The sequence below is a fragment of the Syngnathus typhle genome, linkage group LG4 (assembly GCF_033458585.1).
Source record: "Syngnathus typhle isolate RoL2023-S1 ecotype Sweden linkage group LG4, RoL_Styp_1.0, whole genome shotgun sequence".
NCBI classification, from domain to species: domain Eukaryota; kingdom Metazoa; phylum Chordata; class Actinopteri; order Syngnathiformes; family Syngnathidae; genus Syngnathus; species Syngnathus typhle.
In genome coordinates this window covers 14,840,800-14,863,344 of record NC_083741.1, presented here as the reverse complement: position 1 = coordinate 14,863,344, position 22,545 = coordinate 14,840,800, and the positions used below count along the sequence as shown (strand labels likewise).

The following is a 22,545-nucleotide window of genomic DNA, read 5'->3' as shown; positions in this document are numbered from 1 at the left end:
ACTACTTTTACAAACTGTTGCAATCATTCGTCACGCAATATAGGCCTTAATGTGGGGTCATGAATGTTTTGGCTTCAATAGTATAGTGCGTTCTTGTGGCCTATTTTAAAGACATTTATTTTTTATGTTTTTCAGGTCAAATGCAATCAAAATAAAACAAATGGCCCATCATGGTACATGACATCCAAAGTATTGTAGTAAAGATATTTACATATTTAATATAGCTGTTCTGTACACAAAACGGTGCGCCGGATGGATCATCGTGCAGCTTAAGAACGAGAACTAATGATATTTCCAAATGTACCCATAAGAGGTTAACCGCATCCATTTTCATTTCCTATCATACATGGCTGGACGTTTTGAGTGATTTATGTTTAAATAGATGACAAAGACTGAAATAATTTTCTATGGGCAGCACCTGAAAGGTTTTAGAAATATGAAAAACGTTCATAGTGATTGGCATTGTTCGTTCCGCCGTTTGTTGCTCAATCAGGGATCGAATCAGGGAAACAGTTCTCCATGACGTTTTCGCTCGGAGAATCTTCAGCAGTTGAAGAGACAAACTGTGTCACGTTTCCGCTGACAGAATCTTCAGCAACTGCTGGCGACACGGGCAAAGATTGAAGTTGTTCGACACTCGTGTTAGGTAAGTGTTCTATCTTCTTGATTTGTACAGGTTCTGAGGTTGTTTCTGTCTGTGAGGATTTCAAAACGGGGATTGGCTGTGGAAAAAACCCAAAACATCCATCATTTAGTGTCACTATCAATAAAACAATGACCATGTTGTCTTGAGTGTGGAGGCTACAAATGAGGTGAGTAAGGCTGCAACTAACAATTATTTTTAGTGACGTTCCAGTAATGACACCAGCCTTATTTCCAGGTATAGAATAGTTGTGAAGGCTGCCGATTTCAGCGACCAATACCTGAAGGCAAAAAAAATGGTAATCTGACGTTGAATAAAACCTCCTCACCAATTCATTTGTGCGACAATTACAAGCACACAAAAGAAGTTTGGGAGCAAAATATGTTGTGAGCACCTAAGACAAATTTTGATGCATCGTCTGCCAACCCGAAGAGCATACAATATGAGGGGTAGAAGAAAAATGTTGTGATTGAGGTCCTTTTTTTTTTTTTTTTTTTTACAGCTTCAGAAGAAAAATTGCCTTTGAGCGTTGATATACTGTCTATGTCTTTAATATTTGTTATTTGAAGGAATATTGCTGCCAAATTGATGCTAATGTATGGTTAGCATGTCAATAGGATTTTTCATTGACATGAGCATTAGTACTGGCGATGATGTATTTTTAAATGAAGGATGACTTGTACTTAAATATGCAATGCGTGTAAATATTTTTGTTGTGATTAGTTTTATAGTAAATATCCGTAGATACCTTCGAAGAGTCATCTGACGCTTCTGTGTTGCTTTGGTTTTGGATTAACAGTTTGTCCTGTCTCAGGCAGATAATATTCCCCCCTGGTCGAGTTTCCTTCAGCTTGGTGAGTAGCTCCTTCCTTTTCAGTCGGACGGTATCACTGTAGTCCTGGCTTGAGTCAAAAAGCCCAAATAGCAAATATTTAGACCTATTTTCATCATGGCACAAATACTGAATTTGAACTGTCGTGTTTCCTACTCACACTCCAGCTTCGCCTTGGACGACTGTTGGATTAAAAATAGAAGACTTTTAAGAGAAGCGCAACAACACAAAAGGTGACGTCCCAATCTGAAAAACTCACCTTTCTCCTCAATGACTTTGCATACATGATTTGGTCTGTCATTTAAATGCTTGCTCATCACATCACCGCCTGATGCATCCACCAGGATGTCGCAGTTGAGACACACCAGCGTTAATCTAAAGGAAAAGTGTCAATGCATCAGATGTGAAACAACATTAAATCATTCATTGCCAACCGTGTTAGAGCATTTTGACTCTTCTCAGGCTATTTTGTTTTAGGACAGTGTTGCAAAACAAATTTTTTTCTAGCCTTTTACATTTATTTTTGAAATCACCGGTAGAACATGTCGAGCAGAGCACTGACTTTGCCGCTATTATTTGGTTGGAATCCAGCTGACTATAAACATCCACTGAGTCCATAGGAAACCAACTCAAATTAGTGTCAACTCAAATTAGCAAACTTACTTTACGGCAGATGAGTGTTTCCTTTGATCAACTTTGGAAAACCTGCTCTTGTTGATTGTGCTATGAAATCTGAACAAAGGGCAAAAAAGACAACACTTATTAACCCCCACACACACTGAGATGGACGGTTTAAAACAATGGTAAGAAAAGTAACCTTATCATGTGATTTCCAATGGCAACTTTGCAACTTGTCCGGTAATTGCACGCGCCACAATCAGACGACAACAGGAAGTGGGAAGAGAAGTCGTCGATTTTGTTGTTGCACTCGATGCAGGTGTGGCAACTTCCATTTGTACTGAAATTTGGAAATGAGCAATTGATAGTGGCATTCTCTTTTCTCTTCTGAATTGTCCTGATTTTTCCAGCTTCGTAAGTGATTCGTTTGGTCTTGACCAAACCGACATGAGGTTTGGTTTTTGGACTGCTGCTTAACGTTTCGGACGATAAAATAAAAGAGGATCGATCCGCTGAATTTGCCATGGCGACCATTTTGCCACTCAGGGAAGCTCGAATAGTCACCTGCGGAAGTATAACAAGAGAAAATGAATGTAAAGGGGACACTTTCCCAGAGTGGGCGGGCGGGCGGCTACGGCGGTCACACCTTTGTGCCAGCGGGCAGGCCCTCCAGAACTGAAGGCTTTCTAAAAGTCTTGTGGACTTGAGTCCTGTGCTCCATTCGGTCTTTGTGGGTGAGGAAATTCAGTCGACATTTTCCACAGCGATGGATGCCTTTTTTCTGAAACACAAAACATTGTAAACCGTCGATCATTGTTGCTCAACTTTCTTCCAAAACGTTTTGTTAAATTACTGTCGTATTTTGAACAGCAAACAAAGTGACTCGAGTCTCTGGTGCAAATAAATGTAATCAGAACATCACCAATGTCAGAATGTAAACAAATTACTTTTGAAATGTAAAATGTGCACCATAGTTCAATGAAGGATGGGATACACAGCCCTCAACTATTGTCGTAGGTCACATTCTGAAATACTCTGTTGCTTTATTTGAAAGAATCATTGGAAGGCAGCCTCTTACCTGATGTTTCATGAAGTGATGCATGTAACTCTGGCTATTTCTCAGAATCCTGAGACAAAAAGGACACAGCAGGTCTTTTGTGTTCACGTGGACACTTCGGAAATGTGTCTCCAAGTCCGAAAAAAAGGAGGACCTGTAATTGCACACCTGTACGGAAGAGAAAGCCGTGACTTAATCTGCAGTGAGATTTGCAACATGTTTTGAGGCAGCAGACCTGGCAGACGTAGGGCATCTCCCCGGGCTTGTGGTTGTCTTTCATGTGCTCCAAGAGCACTTGCTCTGACTCGAACGCCAGCTCACATATCTTGCAATTTGCTAAAAAGAAGAACATAATAGTAAAAAGGGACACACGAGCTGATGCGGCAGAGCTGGAGGCCTCAAGGTAACGTACTGGAGGACTCGATGGGGCTGTGCGCGCTCTCGATGTGGCACTGCAGCTGGAATGGAGTCATGTACTGACGGTAGCAATGCTGGCAAGTTGTGTGGCTCTCCCATGACTCGTTGTTCTGCTTCTCCAGCTCGAGGTGGTGCTTCATGTGGTTCATGAACCTGGAACAGATGGATAGACACACTAATCACTTGAATCTGGGAAGAAGTTGGGTCAGAATAAAGTCTATAGAGGGTGGTAGAATCTCAAAATGGCTCTTGCGGAAATGGTTGAATAAATCTGATTAAACAATTATTTGTTGTTCTGCCTAATGATGCAGTGGCAATGGAGGCATCCGCAGCTATGTGCCACGAGTGCCCGATGAAGTGAGGTCCATTGTTCAGACTGTGCTTTCTGCTACTTCAGCTCCCCTACTGAAATCTCGTGTGGGTGACCTTTGACTGCTGCAGCGAGAGGGCAAGTGGGGTATACATGTGCGTCTCCATTAAAAGCTGCTTACAGAGACCCTTTTAAAAGCATTTCCAACGCAATTAATCAACGGAATGATTCATTCGCTGCTCATTTTTCAGCTTTCGGCTCATGGGGGTTAAGAGCCTCCTCGTCATTTTGTATTTTAAACTGCTACATGTTTTTAATCCTCATCGACAATCCATTCAAGAAAACAAAGCACGGAGTGAGGTGCGGAAACATTTTGCTTAGAATCAACGCAAGTCTCAAGATTTCATGTTGATTATGAACATACCTGATGTTGCTCTTGAGAACTTTGAAGCAGCTTTGACACTTAAAAGTGATACTGCTCTTCTGCACAGATTCGTTGAGAGGATCCCCCTCAAATCTGCCGTAGTAGAATTCGGACACCAGCATGATGCGTTTATGCGTGATAACGTTGTCGGCTAGCGGAGCGCTAACTTCCACTTTAGACTGGCAACTCTGAAACAAGAGATTTAGACATGAAAATCCACAAGGCAACAAAATGAAACTAGCTAACAAAATACACATACATACAGTCATATGATGATTCAATGCCTCCTGCTGAAGAAATTCTTCTTTACAATTGGGGCATTTTTTCTTTATGTCACCATTTGCCACTGGTTTGTTCACGTTTGCTTGGCCTAACGGTACACCAAAGCATAGGAATAACTCGAGTAAGCATTTCCACAATATATTTCCGTTAGTCGTCAGGATTATGCAAACCTTTATTGCAAAATACACAATATGACAAAGGTTAATTTTAGCTGGCAATGAAAGTTATAAAACTTACTACTTACCGACATCTAATTTGATTTTTTTTGCAACCGTTTCAATTTGCTGAGCTGGCAACACCCGTCTCATTGTCTCTGTGAGGCGCCCAAAAACAGGACAAGAAAAACCAGACTGAGTCACGTGTTCTCAAATATGCACGACGCCTTTTAAGAGTGCACCTTTGCTTAAGCTGTTCGCTTGGACAGGCAAGGTAATGGTCTGCAGAGTGGTGGCCTGGCTGACTTGTAGCAGGTGGGGTTTGGCCGTATAAACAGTGGGGTTCTGCACGTTAGCCAACGTCACCACGTTGTTTCGGATCTGCTGCACGTGAGGCCGGTGGACAACGCCGGGTATCGCAGTAGTTACCGGGGTGACCCGCTGGATAAGCTGCTGCGGCTGGGTGGCTGGAATACAGAACATACAAACTTTGAAAGGTGCCTCCAAAACCATAACAAAAGATTCACACCATCTCCTTTTTTAATATTAAATGCACTACAAAGTGAATTCAGAGATCTGTTGCTTGGTGCCTATTTGAATGTAATTGTTGAATAAAGATTGAAAAAGTAACAGTAACACAATTTTTAAGCTGCATTATAGCGTTTTTCACTATTTCAGTTCACCTAATTTTAAGATAACTAATTTTAACATAAAAAAAAAAAATCCAACATGACAGCCAGCATGTGGACAGGGGTTTCACGTTTATATGTCCGCTTTAGCGTTAGTGCCTTGTTATTGTTGTAGGGAAAAGCCCCATGTCTATAAACGGTCATATTTGTGCACCTAGAAGTGTAGTTTTGTGGAGGCATAAAAAAGAAGCTAAACTAGCAAGACAGTTGAGCGGGGCGTGATTTCAACATATTTGAACAGACACCCCCACAGCATCTCAGAGTGGAGACAATGGCTGCTATCTGTGGTGTTCTGCCAAACCCGGAACACAGTTTTTACTTAACAAGAACATTTAGTATTTCTGATGACATGAAACTCAACGTTACCTGGTACAATGGCAAATTTGGTCCCAGGAGGATACTGATTCCCAAGAGTGGCTATGAGGTTTTTGTTGCCGGTTAACTGTGAGGTTACGATGAAGCCCTTGGATTAAAACACATCAATATGTAGAATATCATTTACTCAAGTCACATGGAGGAGGAAAAAAAGAAAGTAAAATGGTTTAAATGACAATACCTGATCATTAACAATAACGGGCTGTGGAGTCAGTGTCGTGAAACTGGCTGTAGGAGTACTGAGGGCATTTCCAGCTATTTTCAGAGGTAACATTATAGAAGAGGAGGCGAGGGCTGGCGCAGGAGATCGAGCAGGAGCAGGAACTGTAGCAGGGGCAGGAACTGGAAATGGCGCAGTGTTGATCACTTGCTTCTTCACATTGATTTTGAGAGGAGGTGGAAAGACAGATTGAACCACTTTTTCTTTTTTTGCTGGAAAACAGGTTTAAAACAGAATCACATATGGACATCTGATATTAGGTGCAACAACCAAAGTAATTGCTTAGGACAAATATATTGCAATATCAATTAGGAAATCTCTACATGACCAAACAAGTCAAGTGCTGGACTGCATCAAAATGGTATCGCTGTCATGAAAATGTGTGCAAACGGTAATTCTCTTTAAAAAAAAAAAAAAAAAAAGTACATACAAACTACTCCAACAAAAATGGGCTCGTCATCATCGTCGGCATCCTGAATCAACACCTCAGGAGCTGCTTTCTGCCAGGGCTCCAGCTCCTCTTCCTCACACTCCATAAAGAGTTCAGACATTTTGGACCTACAATACAAACCGTAAAGCAAACTATTATCTGTATAGCACCGTTAATACATAAACACCAACCCACACGTACACAATACATTTTTAGTGGCATTGTAGACTTGCAGGTGTGTCAAACTCATTTTTGTCACAGGCCGCAGCGTAGTTATAGTTAGATGTAAACACAAACTCAAGTTTTAATCATTGTTTTTATGGCCAGTCAGCGCTGTTGTATTCCAAACACTAGAAAAAGGTCCATTGGCAAAACGTCCATTGCCAAAACAATCTTAATCCACCCAAATCACAACCTAAAGCACTGATATAGAGCCGCAAACAATAAACTATGCAATTTAGAGGGCTGTGAACAAAAAAACAACTTGGTGAAATATTTCGACTATTGATACATGTAAAATGTTTCAACGATCTGTTCATATATTTGCACAAAGCTTCCGTCCAAGATGGCGGCGGAATTGACGACGGGTGCGGGGTGGGGGGTTAAACACATTTTAAGTAAATTGTTTCAATAAAATAAAATAAAAGATCACTCATTTTATTTGATTAGAAATTTATGTCGGTATAAATGTGGTACATTGCCATACACAAAATAAACGACATACCATGATAAAGTAAACACAAATTTGGGATTTAAAGACAACACACGGCATGGGATTATTATAGTTGACAATATAGCCCGAGTGAATTGGTTTTCAGATTTATCTTAAAATACAAGAATTAAAGAAAACACGTGCACGAGCAAGCATTTTAAAATGTTAGCATCAAGTTCTACTGCAGCAAGTAATGCTAACTTGCTAGTAGGGTGTTTTTCTTTTCTTTTTTTTTTACACGGCCTTTCCCCCCAACAATTTCTGGTACAACAATTCCACTACTTTGGTGCATTAATTCAATTATTCAGCCCGCATGGCTTGTTTCTTTACTTACTGTGCTCGTCGCAGGAGAACCTCTAGCTAGCATTAGCTTGTTGTCATTGTCTGATATATGGATGCTGGAATAAACTGCATCGTGCAGAGAACGTTTTCATGGAGCACCGAGAGAGCTTTCGGCTTACCTCTCTACCAGCCAATTCAAATGGGGAATCACCAGCGTCGATTTAGTAATTGGATGTGGACGTTGGCTTGCAGATCCTGCCTACTTTTTTTTTTTTTACCAGCGGTGGAAATGGTGCCCTGTGTGTGAGCCGAGCGCGGCGGAAACACTCGATGCGCCTCTGGACCAATCATGGCGAGTTCCTCGGGAAGAGCAGGATGTACTCGTACTTGGCAAATACTCGAGCACAATCATTTGTGCCAACACAAATCACTAATGATCCATGAGATTGAATAATAAAAAATAATCTAACATTCATCGGGGTTTAATGATTAAAAGTTGATGGTAAACAATCGGATGTAACTGTTGGCGTTGAATTTGTCCAACAGGTGGCAGTCTGGAATTATTAATACCGGTGTTGTGCTTGATTTGGTTCCCCCGTGAGATTTTGTTCCCCCTGCCGCGGGAGCGCGCACGCCTTTTTGGAAAGCAAAAACCGATGTCTTTGCATCGAGGTTTATGCAAAGAGCTCACGTAATTATATTGTTGCTTTTTGGTGAATGAATGAGTATTCCGTCTGTACGACTGGTCTTTGAACGCACCCCGCTTCAATGGCAAAACGCGGATGAATTTAAAGACATCAAATGAGAATAATCCCTTATAAAAATTAAAATTGACTGACGCAAACGTGAGTTCTTCATGTTTTTTATTGAAAACAACGTAGTGCTGACGCCGTACGACGCCGTACGACATCGGTTTTTGCTTTCCAAAAAGGCGTGCGCGCTCCCGCGGCAGGGGGAACAAAATCTCACGGGGGAACCAAATCAAGCACAACACCTGTACGTATTCTTGGGTAGCTGTGGATTCCATTTTTATGGGGAATGTGCGCCACCTTGTGGAGACGTAAGGGGTATTCAAGGATTTTGCTTATAAACGTTGGCGTGAAAGGTAAGCAGTGTCAAAGGTGGTTATTAAATGTAGTGGATAATAAATGCATGTTTTACAAGACAAGTTTGATAAAATTACCATAGTTTCTTTTTGTAATTGATATTTGATTAAGTGAAACGGGCCAAAATCGAATGACATTTCCTGATGTCTCCCTTGTCATTCACGGTTAACTCAAATTTTACTTTAAGGCGTATTTTATACCGGGAAACATTTAACTCTAGCTTGTATAACTTTTGGTCAATCCACTCTAATTGCGATAGTTATTTAGAGTGTCCTGTTTTAAATAAAAAAGTTGTAAGTCAATTGTAAAATAAAAACACATACCATATGGAATTAAATACTGATGTCTTGAAAACATTTGATGCATTTTTGGGGGATGAGGACAGCATAAAATGGTGCAATAAAATGGTTTGTGAACTACAAATGCTGTTAAATTCTTTGTGGAAGCCAAATTCACTGCAGTCCCTGTGAGCTCATCCATCACTCACCCACCCTTTGTGCACTGTTTCCTAGTTTTATTGGCTTGGGTCATTCAAGGACAACCACACTCTCACGATAAAGCAGACATGAGCCCTACTGAAAAAAAAAACCCTCACAATATTCTATATATAACTGATCTTCACAAGTAAACATTGGTTGTTTTTAGCTCATTGGGTGTATTTAAAACATCCCAATAGCTTTGGGTTAGACAAGTCGGTTCATCTAAATGCTAACAGTGTAAAATGGCATGGAAGGGCTTGCAAATAGCATCAATGTCAGTGTTATAACCAATTTAAGCAACGGATATTTGAGCACAAATGGGAGAAATAACAATAGTTACATGCACATATTCTTTATCCTCTGTGAAGAGCCACGCGGATGTATTATACTGCCCTCAGGTGGCCAATGTAAGCACACCTTAATTAGCAACACAATTAAACGAAAAAAAGTGGCAAAATATGTTTACATTTTTTTAGATTATGTGTAAGGTAAAACAAATGAAGGAAAAAATGAAGGAAAATACAACATCTTTTATTAAACCCATTAATTCATTCCAGTTCATTTCATTTGCGTTACGAGCTTTGTCACAGAACAAATGAATTCCTATCTCAGGGCACCAAAGATCGTCTTCTTTTCCCAGAATGGTTTTTACACAAATATGTGTACTTCTACAGATGGGGCATATTTTGCCACCGCTGAATAGCACTAATCGGCACCAATGAGGAGCCTTCAGCCAAAGCAAACATGAAACTGACTTCACTGCAGTCCTCGAGTCTAGTTCCTCGCCAGCGCGGAAGAAAAAGTAGTCCCAAACAGTTCGTGCCCTGCGACGAACCAGAGACTCATTTGGAGCAAAAAGAAAAAAACAAAAATGCTTTTTATATGTTTTTGTCTACTTGAAGCACTGAAGCAATAAATGTTGAAAAGTTTTGCCAAAAGACCATCTTTGTTCACGTTTTACACAAGTCTAAACTTTCTTTCTTTCTTTCTTTCTTTCTTTCTTTCTTTCTTTCTTTCTTTCTTTCTTTCTTTCTTTCTTTCTTTCTTTCTTTCTTTCTTTCTTTCTTTCTTTCTTTCTTTCTTTCTTTCTTTCTTATATTATAGTATTCATTTGTCCATCTCAACCACTAACCAGTACATTTTTCCATAAGAAATATTACTTGACACAGTTTTCTGTTCATTCAAAATATCATACATAGGCAATCCTGATCTTTTTGAAATTCTGAACAATACTGCACTTTAATTTTTTTTAGAATAACTACACAAGTGCACGTTTCTGTATTTTGTGCATGGATTATTTCACATTTCTTTGTTTTTTTGCATAGTGGGCAGTCATCCGTGGATGTTGGTAAAAAGGTAACAAGCCTATTTTGGCAAAGTATAAAGGAGAAAGTATGTTATTAAGTGTATGGAGTCGAGTGTAAACGTTAGACAATAGTCAAGTAAAATACAGATGCATAAAACACGTTTATACAATAACGATAAGTATTTGTACTTCGTTACTCCCCACCACGGGGTTTGACGACGCAGAAGGTCAACGACAAATGACTGAAGGACCCACGGATGATCAAGCGAGGCGTTGGAGGCGATTAAACCGAGATGAAGCGCGTCCTCGCCCGCTTCAAGAAGCAGCATCTCCCGCTGTGAGGGAGCACCGTGTCGCTGTGCACGGCGGAGGGATACACTAACCCCATGTCATCTTGGTGCTGAGGCACTCGCACAGCAAAAATGTCTGCCTAAGGGGAAACTCTTAAGTGGTACAAATACAGCATATTTCTCACTGCTATTGCCGTTTAAAGACACACTTTACGCGTGCAGAGACGTACACCGAGAAAGCGAATCTTCACCAGATCACCCTAGTCGGGATTTTACTTGGAAAAAAGGTAAGATAACAGAGGGGACTCGGGCGAAATGGGTTCGGACCTGTGCAAGAAGTTGAGAGTTGAGAGGAGGGAGGTCTGTAATTGCGTTTTGTGCTCTGCTGCTGAGATTTCACATTGTCGCTCGTCTATTTCTCTTGATGTATATTCGCTCAATCGTGAATCGGCATGACACTTGCTGTCAGGAGGCGTTTTTCCCTCTACTTAATGTTAAAAAAGCGCTCTGGCAGTCTCCTAGCTCGCTCCAAATCCTTGTGAACTGTGAAGTCTTACTGTAATTGCGGCTAGCGATAGCAACTTAGCAATGTCACTTGCAACCTTATAGCCATCTTTTTTTAAAAGCCTTAAATACACAACTCTGTGTTAAACTTACAGTCCGTGTGTGTTTGTAACAACGTGCAGTGTCTGATGATCAGAATATGCAAGGGACGCGCTGCTGCTGCTGCATGGCTTGCCCTTAATAAACACGAAGAATGCATTTGAATGTGCATAAAATGTCTGTATATTACTTATAACGCATCACTATTCTTGCTTCTTCAATTTTACCCCCCGCGGTGAGGATGCATATTGCGCTGTGCAACACAGCTATTAAAATACCTTAAATGTCATTCCTCTACCCAGACATTCGATGACTACTCCAAAAGTCACCCTAAATATACACAAAAATGTAATTATTTTCTTCTGATGCTGCAAAGTTTGTTCACACTCCATATCAAATGTGAGCCATGCCCATGAAAATGGATTTGAGGTGATTCAAGTCAAACTGAACATGCCGTATATTGGTGTATTTTTTCTTATTGTACAGTGATAACAATGTTAAAGAGGGTGTTTGAAACAATCCCGAGCGTCTTTTCTGACCACATTTGCTCACATTATTGCAAAAGCATGTACCTGTTGATCTTTGAACGGTCATGGAGGAAGCTCATAGCAGTATAATCAAAGTAATGCACAGTCGATTTTGCATATTCACGAATATGCAGATGAATCTTTTTGCTGATCTTTTTTTCGATCCCTTTCCCAGAAAAACTCGCCCACTCCTAATGATCTGAAACGCACCCAAAAAAGTTTCGATTTTTTTCGTTTTGTTTAGTTTTGTGGCAAAATGTAGTCTACAGCTTGTATAATAGTTTAGGTCTGCAACAATTATTCAAGTTATTCAACTTGAATAATTGAATAACAAAAACTTTTTGAGGCAAAATCTCTGTCTCAAAGCTTTGGAGGGCTCATTTCTCCATCAACAAATGTTACTCTGCATGCACGAACAACTCAATGGAGGAATATGTTTGTGCTACGTTAGCATGAGCCGGAAGGAAAGCATCTCTAAATGACCGGAAATATCCAAAGTTTGTAACACAATATTCATAAATTTACTATTATTATTTAATAAAAATGTAATAGGCACAGTCATACATGAGTTGCAGCTGGCTCCAAGTGACAGAGACTATATTAGCATTCAGTCAATAACCCTTTCAAAACCCGACGATTGGCAGTATTTGGGTTTTGAAAGGCCATGTAAACAAGCATAATAACTAGGGGTGTAACGATACATCGATACACATCGATTAATCGATATAATGCTCTACGATTTATTGGTATCGATGCTAAAGGTAAACATCGATTTATATCGCCGTGTTTGACCTCGGACATGAGACGCGACTTTATTTTGAAATCCAGTTCATTGTTGCTTGCTTCCTCTTTCCGGCGTTGTTGTGTTGTGAGCAGAGCACGCGCGTGAAAGGGGAGGGGACAACTAGTCCGCGGCTCCTGGGCTGGTGCTATGGCTAGTGTCCAAAAAGACGAGGAAATTTGCTCCCCTTTAGGCTTCAAGTCATTCGTTTGGAAGCACTTTGGATTCCAAAGAAAAGATGGCTCAACGGCCAAGACACGTGCAGTTTGTAAATCCTGCCATGCGGTGATCAAATATTCAGGGAGCACAAATCTCGTCGCACATTTAAAGAAAAAACACGACATCAAAGTTCAGTGTTAAAGTAAGCAATTTGTATACTACAATACTCTTGTAATTTCCTAAATAAAGAGTTTGCAGTGCCTTGTTGATTTCGCGTATGAATTGTTATAAATCAGGATATTGTTATATATTTTTTACTAAAAAAAAAAAAAAAATCGATCGTAGAGCACTATATTGCGATATATCGTGAATGAATCGCAGCAGGCTTTAAGATATCGGCAAATATCGTATCGTAGTTCTTTATATCGATATTATATCGTATCGTGACAAAACCCGCGATTTACACCCCTAATAATAACCCAAATATGTCCTTATTTGGATAAGACCTCTCGGATAATGCTTTTCTAACCTGAACATTGGTTGTGTTAGCTATCAAGGAGCCATCACAAACGTCACTCACCAGGCCTTTTAAAGTTACCGTTTTTTTTTTCTTCTTCTCCAAAACGTTGATGAATAATTTATTATTCATTCATTAATTTCAGATAGGCTAATAATACATTTAGAAAAAATCAGTTGTTCACAATTTGGTGTCGACAAATTATTAATAGGATGCCAAAATCCACATGGAACATACGACGGAAAAAGAATAGTATGTGTGGGTTTACAAAACGATCCCACAGTGATGTGACCTGACGGGAACGTGTTTGTCTGTGTTCCCTGCAGGTCTTAAGCTCGCCAGGATGAATCCTCAGCAGCGGATTCCCGCTCTCGGAACAGACAAGGAATTGAGCGACCTCCTGGATTTTAGTGCGGTAGGAGACACTTTCCAGTGTTTTTTTCCGTTCGGGTCTCTCAGAGGTGTTAGGTAGCACTTGAAGCTTTGCTCTTTCATCAACGCGCATTGACGATTGTGATCCCTGATTTCGAGCCGGCTCGTGAACCGCAGCGCTTGGAAGGTTTGGGATACGTTTTGATTTCTGTTTCATTTCGTCCGTATTCATTTTCACAGATGTTCTCTCCACCCGTCAACGGAGGGAAGAACAGGCCAACGACACTTGGAAGCAGCCAGTTTAGTGCATCAGGTAGGACCCACCGGTGTTGTGCAATAAATGTCTTAGACGTGTCTTAAATATCTTTTCATTCCATTTCAGTGGAAACAGTGTGTCAAGAAATCGAATTACCACTGTAGTGTTTTAGTTCATCGGTTTTATGTCTGCACAGCAAATCATCAGTTCCCCAGAAATGACAGCTCTTGCAGTCTTGGAGCACCTTTACTGACAAACAAGTTAGTGGGTGGTTTGTTTCGAATAAACAGAGGTCAGATTTCGCTTCCCCGCCGTGAATGCGACAGGACATTAAACCATAGCGGATCTATTGTGTGACGCCAGAAGAGAAAGTCAACAAAACAAGTATTATGTTTTCTGAGAGCATGTTTTGTGTGCGCCCACAAAGCCTTGTTGTCCTCGGTTATCTGCGAAATGAAAGACACACATCGAGAGGAACTGAACAAAAACACAAAGGCGGGAGAGCAGAGCTGTCCATCCATTAAGTGAATTGGAGGATGCTTTGTTTTTTTGGACACCTCATCCAGCCTTATGAAAGCAAATAAAGATGAAAATCCTACAGAAATACCCCGTTTTAATTTAAGATCCAGACTAGAAACGACTCTCTGATTGAGAAGAGACCAAAGGATTCACTCTCAGAAAGCATCAAACAAAGCGTCCGTGTTCCTTGATTACAGCGACCCTCCTAACACATGGTCTGAGCTCTCGGGTGGTTGCATCACAACATGGTGAATCGTGCAACAAGAAATGTGAACGTTGTGTATGTGTGTGCGTGTTTTTCAGTGTGTGCGTGTTTGAGCGAGAGAGATATGCTCTCCCCCTTCTCTGTGCCACATGACAGGCTCAGAAAGAAATCTCCCTTCCGGAGACGGAATAGCAGGAATTTATCATTGATGAATATCTTAATCTTGTTTTGATCGTTCAAAATTGGACTTCCCGAGAGAAAATGTGCAATGTAAGGATTATGTTGCCAGGACGAATGTACTGTACAGCGGTGCCTTCAGAACTTTAATTCGGTCCGTGGCCATTCTCGGGCGAAATAAATGCTCCGATACTACGACACCGATACATGGCATTCGGAGTGTCTACTTGATTGTTCTTCTTCGTCTTTTGTTTCTTTCTCTAAACGTCCTTGTTTACTTCTTTTACACAGTGCCCCCTGGCGTTAGTGGACAGAAACATGATGAGTCAGCATCCCATGTGCACTCATTGGTCACAACATTAGAAACACTTAAGCAATAGAGTTATGAGATCTTCTGTAAATTGATTTTGTGACATTTCATATAAAGTAGTTATGTGCAGTAGAGTAAGTGGACACTTTCCAATGAACAAAAGCATACTATCAAATAAAAGCAAAAATACTTCTTAATGTACCACAGAATAGCTTAAATATTAGTTAGCAAGTTTGACACAGCGAAAAGCATATTGATAGCCATGATGTTGGCTATTTAGAGGCTGAGCCGTTTTATATTTGTTCACAGTCTAAAATTGGAATATAGCAGTGAACTTAAACTCACCCACTTAACAAACAGCCGTTTGGCAGATAAAATGAAAAAAAGAATCATCAAGCCTTTTCAAGGTTTTGCCTCTAAGAGTCATAATCTCACCAATGCCAACGTTTCAACATATTGGCTCAACCTAAGAGTGCTTGCTACCTGCAGAAAATTCTGATGGCAAAATAAAGTGCTGAGCCTCCAAAGTATATCTGGCCAAGCGCGTGTACATCCCTCCCGCGGCCGGCCTCCGGTTTGTCCTCCTGTGTTTGTGATCCTCAAAGAGAGAAGAAGCGCCTACATAAGTGATTGTGAACATAAGGCGAGGGAGTGTGCAGACAGAGGTGTGGAAATTGGCTGGAATGAGAGTTTGGACTCTTGCATCTCAACCGGGCACAGCCGGATAATTGAGGCAGAGTCTAACCGGCAAGACATGCCACGGAAAGATGGATTGGAAGAAAAAATATATTCCCAGGGCCTTTGACAGAGATTCATCACTTCTACCTTGCAACTGTGTTGATGATGCATGTTTACGGGGCCATTGATAGTTGCTGCTGATGAATGGCTAGTGTGAAGTTGGCTTGGTAAAGATGCTGAGACTGTGTGAGAGAAGTCCTGCTTTCACACCATCATGTCTTATTTGGTGGTTTGAAGAAGGAAGCAAATATCAAATTGAAAATACTTGATACAATAGCATTGAATCATATAGCCCGACTGCGACCCTTGGGGTTTATTTCTGTTCGGGGGCTTCATCTATTGGCTCTATTTCTTCGCTCTAGCAACCTGTTTCGAATGTGTAGTTAAGTTACACTTTGACGTAATTTGTGTTCGGTATTGTTGCTTTTTACGGCGTCAATCATTTATTAGGCCTTTTTCTATTTGAAGGTTGAACATATTGGATCGGATTATTTTCTTCAAACGTTCCAAATAACATCGGCGACAATCAATAACTGCCGTCACCGCGAGTGCAATATCGCAACAAGCAGTACGAAGAATCAAACATATTTTACTGACTGTATCACCCAAATCCAATTTTTAAAAATCAGATATGTGTTTCAGCATATGCCAGATGGGCTACCTCTGCAAATGTGGTAGGGCTTATTGATTTGATGTATTTATATGTTTGAACATAGAAGTTTACTTTCATTTCAAATGGGGTTTGTTTGAGTGTTTGAACGTTTGTGTGCGACACTTGAAATGCATTTTTTTTTTTAAAATATTTGACATCCTATGACACCTTAAGATTCACCTCACACTAAGAGATACCACCCGATGTGTCTAGATGTGAAGCTTAGAATGTCTCTGTCGTCGCACTGCCTGGGTGAACGAGGCGATCAGTCATTGCCAAAGCCTCTCAAAATATCCAAACTCTCTCCTTTATCGTCGCTCATTTTCTCTCTTTGTGCCATCTGCTTGTTCCTTGAAATCGCGCCATGTTTTTGTAATACAATGAAAAGTAGCCTCAAAATCCGATGCTGGGTTATCGTTTTTCTGGTATCGCAGATGCATCGGTAGATGTGAGAACCAATGGAAGTTGGACAGTGCATGCATTGTAGACTCAGCACAGCATGCCACAGGCAATTGTTGGTAATTTGGACATTTACAAACATGTAGTAGTGTTTGTACAAATATGTTTTTTAGCCAGAAATGTTTGAAATGGTATACTAATATTCATATTATATAATATATTAATATTGTTTTTCATTTTTGTCAGAGGCTTAACTATTTCAAATGGAGACTGAGCGATATGGCCTGAGATTCATGTTATGATATAAAGGAAATCTCTAATTTTGCAGTAATAGTTGCATTCCCAATATGAACTGAAGTGTAAACATTAGATTGGAAGTAATTCTGAATAGGGCATTTAAATGGGAAACCTAAATATATCCTGTCAAATAGTATCATATCACGTATCATATCATATTCTCGTGGCTTCTTTTCATTCAAATTTGGCAGACATTTATCTTTTAATTGCCTTTTGTCCAAGATCATGATAAAAACTTTCAGCCCTACCACAGATTGTCACTGTGCAGGATTCAGGCTTCATGCGTCATCTTGACTTAATGACTGAGCTGTTTGCTCTTCTCCGACAGGTATGGATGAGCGGACCAACCTTCCAGCATCTTGGGCCCCAGGTGGCGATTCCAGTCCTTCGTGCGAACCCTCCAGGGTAAGAACACCCATACCTTAACAGCTTCGAATGCCCTTTCTGCTCCACAGCACATCACCTAACCGTCATCATGCAGAGGTGGTACATTGACCAGTGAATAACCTGTAATAGACGTAGACCGGGCTGATGTTCCGATAGTTGCTGAAAATGATTTAATACTTGCTTGATATCTTCAGTTGCCCAAAAAAAAATGTGAGTCCGGTATTATAAACTATTGAGGTCTGTTTATTTTCTTCTTTTGGAGTTTTTTTGTGGTTGTACTTTATTGCCAGGTTTTCTCTAATGTGCAGTATTGAAAGAGGGCAGCTGTGACAGAGCATACTTGTGAAATGCTGGCATAGTAAAAGTTTGGACCGACCGCTGCTGTTTGGTGCGTAGATACTAACAACTGTCTGGCCACCTGAAGGCAGTGAACCCCAACATATTGGCACTTAACCCAGGGGCATGCTCACTCTTGCCCGGCTGCTCTTGGCTCTCACCATGTCCAACTCCAGAGGGGAACAGAGTTCAAGAAGACTGGTAGCAGAGCCCAAGCTTTGGGTCAACTCACACTATGTCGAGTTGGAACTTTGTGACGTTGCACACGACTTTCCACTTTCTGAGGTACACAGTCCCCACTGAGCTCTCTATGCACCTGACCCACGAGGTCCCTCCCAGAGTTGGTGAGACCATGAGAAAATGCCCAAGACATATGTATATCGTGTCATTAGAAACAAATATCGGAATCGTCTTTGCAGGGTCTTCAAATATTGTTACAGACTTGTGCTAGCCCTCGGCTAAATCCAGCACGATATACATATCTCCTGGGCGTTCCTGGACCATCTTTAATTGTGTGCTTGTGAGCCTCCAGTTCAAGTGTGCAGACACCGGTGAGGGCTTCATAAAAGTATCCAGCTTTATTGAAGTGAGATGTGTGAACCACTCACCCTGTTTGTCTGCCCCTCACACATTGGTCGTTCTCCATGTCCTGTATGAATTTCATTTAATGTCAATCTCCTGTCACTTTCGATCAGAATTCAGTTAAATGTCAGCGCCCGCCACTCTGGCCGCTGTGCCTTGTTTACTGCTCCGTGCCCTTCCCGAATGAACATCTACAGGCAATGGTAACGCTGGCAGCTTGATTTGAATTGTAAGACAGAGTCGCTTGGGATAGATTTGCTCCAGGTGCATATAAATGAATGTTTGTGACATTGCAAGGCGCAGCATCAGCCAGCAGACAGCTGTTTACGCCATCACAAGATGCACACATACACACGGGCCCACGTGCACACACACAGCTGCATAGGCAGTTGACACTGATGCTGAATTGTTTTACATAGCCCGGGAAGAATTATGAATTGTTATTTAAGTCTCAAGCGGCTTCACTATATATATTCTCTGATGATATCACGAAAGACGGTTTCACAATCTAATACAATCCTCATATAATTCACGCAAGTATGGGATATATTCAAAAATTGTCATGTAAGGTAGCTGAAATATTTAATACACCTTTCACTCTCTTTTATTGGATCTTATTAGATTATTATATACTGTATGTAAACCTATTGGCCAAGTGACTTGTAGCTCTGTATATCCCCAAAACTCTTTTATGTCCTTTCAAATTCCCTTTCCAACGTTACTCTGAAAATAAATGTTTTTCAGAGGTTTCATTTGATAAAAATGGATTGAGTGCCACCAAAATGTCATTTCCACTGACGACCCATGCTAAACATGCTAAACTCCCCTAACATACCAATGTTGAGGCATAACATTGTTAACATACTTCAGTGACACCATTTACCAGTTTCCTCTTAGCAAAGGCTTTGTCGCCATCTTGTGGCATTTTGACGCATTACAGAAAGAGCATTGGGGAAAAAAATGAAAATGGATAGGTGAGTTTTCCAGCAAATAGCTGAGGAAAGGTTCCACCAAAAACAACACAAAGCTGTTAATAGTGAACTGCAAATAGGTTAGGGTTTACCATTGGTTGTTACTATTGAGTTATATCCATCAAAGCAATATTATTTTGGGGGGGGGGGAAAAGTACACGAGCATTTCCAACTCCCCAAGTCTGAATCCATCAACATCTCTCCCAACTTAATGCCTTGGACAGCCAAGCCGTCTTGTGTTTTGTTTGCCACAAAGCAAATTCAGACCTCTTCTGCACTTGTTTGAGCCGCAGCGCCACGAGTGTATGCGATCAGTCGACTGTGAACGGTCCCCAGTCCTGTCGCGCTGACCTTGGCTCCCGGCCAGCCGCTGTATCCTGGCAGCTGCGGCTGTGGGCTGCCGCTCTGACAGCCGAGACTTTGCCGCCTCCGCTGCTCGACACCGCCTCTTCGCCCCCCGGTGCCTTGCTCCGACTTGATACTGGACCTCGTACGCATCCATCATGAGCGCATCCTCGCCTCCCATGCTGCGGTCACACAATCACCTGGGATGTAGCGTCAGGAGAGGACTTTTGAAATACTGTTGTGATTTAGAGGCCGGGTGGGCTATGGACGGCCTCCTGCTACGATCATCTGACAGTTATTTAGCCACTAGTGCTCCGAGTGCCCCGTGGCAGTGATGACAGCATGTGTTAGCGTCTTCCATGGATGCGGGCCACTAGTGTTTGATGAAGGTTCCGTGATTGACGATCTAACAGTTCCGGGCGAGCAAACACAAGACTGACCATTATCCCTCCCACCTCCTTTTTCCTTCCCTTCTCGTGCAGCCCTGCTAGCCTTTTCCTGCTTCACACTGGCAGTCAAAGACCACGTAGACAGAACTGATTAAATGACCAGAAAGCACTTTCTTGTTTTCTTTGATTTAATTATGTCTACAGTTTGACGTCTTTTTCTGGTTCTGCTGCAGTTGGGAGGAAAGGCAACTCACGTTAGTTGTGGCCTGTAAATCTGTGAGCGGGTGAGCGTGTATGTATGTTTGCTTGTTCTTCTCACAAGGCTTTTGTTGTCATTGAGGCTGTTCATGGTGTGATTAGCAGTGTGTGCGGCCTGGCAGCAGCACAATAGGGAATCTCATAGGATTCCCTCCACACAGAGCAACCCTCGGCCGCCTTTGAAATTCCTCCATCACCATCCTCTCCCGCCTCAAAAAAGATGGATAATAAGATTTTTTTTCCCCCACTATATATTGGATTCAAAGGGTATGAGTTGGCCAAAATAAGTCTAGAAATGTAAGCCAACTGCTGTTTGCGATCTCCCCGGTGGTAGCTAATGCTGCTCGTGGAGTTGTGTTTGACTGAAGCACATAAGGATTTGGGATTAGGACAATAACAGCGAGTGTCTTTTATTACTTGGGACCTCGAGTTTTCAAAAACCATGCTGTGGACCATATTTAGACCTAAGCCTCTGAAGCAGATGACTGTCATGAAAAGGTACTGTTAAGCTGCTGGAGGGGGTAAACAATTTTTTTGAACCTACGGGTTCCTGTGAACGATGTCTGATTGCATCTTTCAGATCTTTTTTTTTTTTTCACAGCACTTTGATACTTTGAATTATATTTTCAAATAGAAAAAGTGATATTAATTCAACCCAGCACCCCAGTTGAAGGTTTGACGCCTGACGATAAGTCACATGAGACCAAGAAGACGCATCTTACAGCGCTTCAAATTAAACAAGCGTATACACAACTGATTTTGTAATAGAGCTCTCCGCCTACTCATTAAGCGTATGTCACAGGACTCAATTAGGGGAAGTTTTCCAATATTGTGCTTAATATTGTGCTCTCTTCCCTCAGGGTTTCACAGACAGCCCTCATTATGGCGATCATTTGAGTGACAGTCGATTAGTGTCCCATGAAGGATTGTCCCCGACACCTTTTATGAACTCCAACATAATGGGTGAGTAAATGATTCTCTTCTGCTTACTCCTATCATGCCCTTTGGTAGAGGACAGACATTGTGTTAAAAAAAATGCCTTGATGATGCTGGGGCACATCATTCATCTGGAGGCAGCAGTAGTGAGTGACTTTCCAGGCTACTGGGATATTTTTTTTTTCACTCTCCTGCTGTCTTTATTCCCTCTGTTAATCCCCTTCCCGTTACTGCAAGTCCCTTTTCCGCCTCCTGCGATGACCCTCCCCCAGGCTCCAAGTCACACCATCAGTATAGCTTTCCATCATAAGAAGGAAGCTCTCCTGACCATCATCACCTCCCTAAGCAATTTACATTGTCAGCTGGGTGGAGGATGTTGTTAAACAAGACCATTGCACCTACTCATAATCCAAATCTGGTCCAGACTATTTACTGTTGCTTGATTTTAATGTTGTTGTTCTCTTAATTGGATCAATTCCGTCTGCGTTGCGGCTATCTTGCAGCCACGTATTTCCATTTTTTATGACTAACTAATCATTTGTCCATAAATATCATTGATAGCGAACTTTGCCTGAATAAAAGTTGGATTATAAATTGAGGATAATATTATTAATAATTCGATTTTTAATTTTTTTATTGCAGGTCATTTTAATAGATGTGCAAAGTTAGCGGCATTGCTGCTCCGTTATTCTAAGGCCACCGAAACCAGTAAATAAACTAAACAAACTAGCGATCTAATTAAATAATAATTAATAATTACATCCTGCTATGATGTAACCAAGCCACATAGTTAGTAACTTAGCCTTATGAAATTCCACTAGTGCTAACGCACAATGCAAAACTTCACAGACAGACTAAAACTAGCATCATTCTGACACTGCGAGCAACGGGTATTTGAACAAAGACTGTGGACAGACAAGAACACAATCCTAACAGGCTTATATATTTTATCCTCTGTGAAAATTGAATAATAAAACTGCATCTTAACCGAGATTAGAGGAGATTCTGTATCTCTTATTGTACTTGATGAAAGTAACCACTGAAGAGGCACCGCTTGACTATGCCGCGTAGTTGTCATGTGCGAAAAGGCCAGTTGTGCCGCAATCCGCTTACTAACCTTGACGTCATGCACTGAACGCTGCCTGACAGGTGGACACCACATTGCTCATGTTTATAGTGCAATCCAATGACGAGACTTTCAT

The 22,545-nt window shown here is 41.2% G+C and overlaps 2 protein-coding genes across 8 annotated transcripts in view; one reads left to right on the top strand and one right to left on the bottom strand.

The window, feature by feature from the left end:
- Positions 1-90: 90 nt before the first annotated feature.
- On the bottom strand, positions 91-7,783 carry znf280d (zinc finger protein 280D). 6 transcript variants are annotated; one of them, XM_061276152.1, is made up of 19 exons: positions 7,626-7,783; positions 6,453-6,580; positions 5,984-6,234; positions 5,794-5,890; positions 4,981-5,205; positions 4,828-4,896; positions 4,565-4,671; positions 4,302-4,489; positions 3,563-3,720; positions 3,386-3,486; positions 3,172-3,318; positions 2,740-2,874; positions 2,293-2,657; positions 2,139-2,207; positions 1,735-1,850; positions 1,636-1,657; positions 1,392-1,545; positions 834-923; positions 91-722 (listed from the first exon to the last, which is right to left on the bottom strand). In XM_061276152.1, the coding sequence occupies exons 2-19, from the start codon at positions 6,571-6,573 to the stop codon at positions 486-488; spliced, it is 2,652 nt and encodes an 883-aa protein (XP_061132136.1). In that variant the 5' UTR covers positions 6,574-6,580; positions 7,626-7,783; the 3' UTR covers positions 91-485. The 6 variants fall into 6 exon arrangements, with proteins under 6 accessions (XP_061132136.1, XP_061132139.1, XP_061132140.1 ...); XM_061276155.1 differs by having other exon boundaries at positions 6,453-6,604; positions 7,626-7,774; XM_061276156.1 differs by having other exon boundaries at positions 6,453-6,604; positions 7,499-7,637.
- A 2,950-nt stretch (positions 7,784-10,733) lies between these two features.
- Positions 10,734-22,545, top strand: part of tcf12 (transcription factor 12) — a 47,689-nt gene continuing 35,877 nt past the window's right edge. For both annotated transcript variants that reach the window (XM_061276349.1, XM_061276354.1), the window contains exons 1-5: positions 10,734-10,914; positions 13,541-13,629; positions 13,827-13,899; positions 17,468-17,544; positions 21,268-21,370. In XM_061276349.1, the coding sequence (XP_061132333.1) occupies positions 13,558-13,629; positions 13,827-13,899; positions 17,468-17,544; positions 21,268-21,370 (325 nt within the window). In that variant the 5' untranslated portion in view covers positions 10,734-10,914; positions 13,541-13,557. The remainder of the gene's footprint in view (positions 10,915-13,540; positions 13,630-13,826; positions 13,900-17,467; positions 17,545-21,267; positions 21,371-22,545) is intronic.

Bases quoted from the DNA above. Each gene is read 5' to 3' on its own strand.
- znf280d (XM_061276152.1), bottom strand. From the start codon at position 6,573: ATGTCTGAACTCTTTATGGAGTGTGAGGAAGAGGAGCTGGAGCCCTGG. The intron at 6,235-6,452 runs GTATGTACTTTT...CCTGTTTTCCAG, and splicing joins CATTTTTGTTGGAGTAGTTT to CAAAAAAAGAAAAAGTGGTT. The intron at 4,897-4,980 runs GTGCACTCTTAA...GGCGCCTCACAG, and splicing joins AGCGAACAGCTTAAGCAAAG to AGACAATGAGACGGGTGTTG.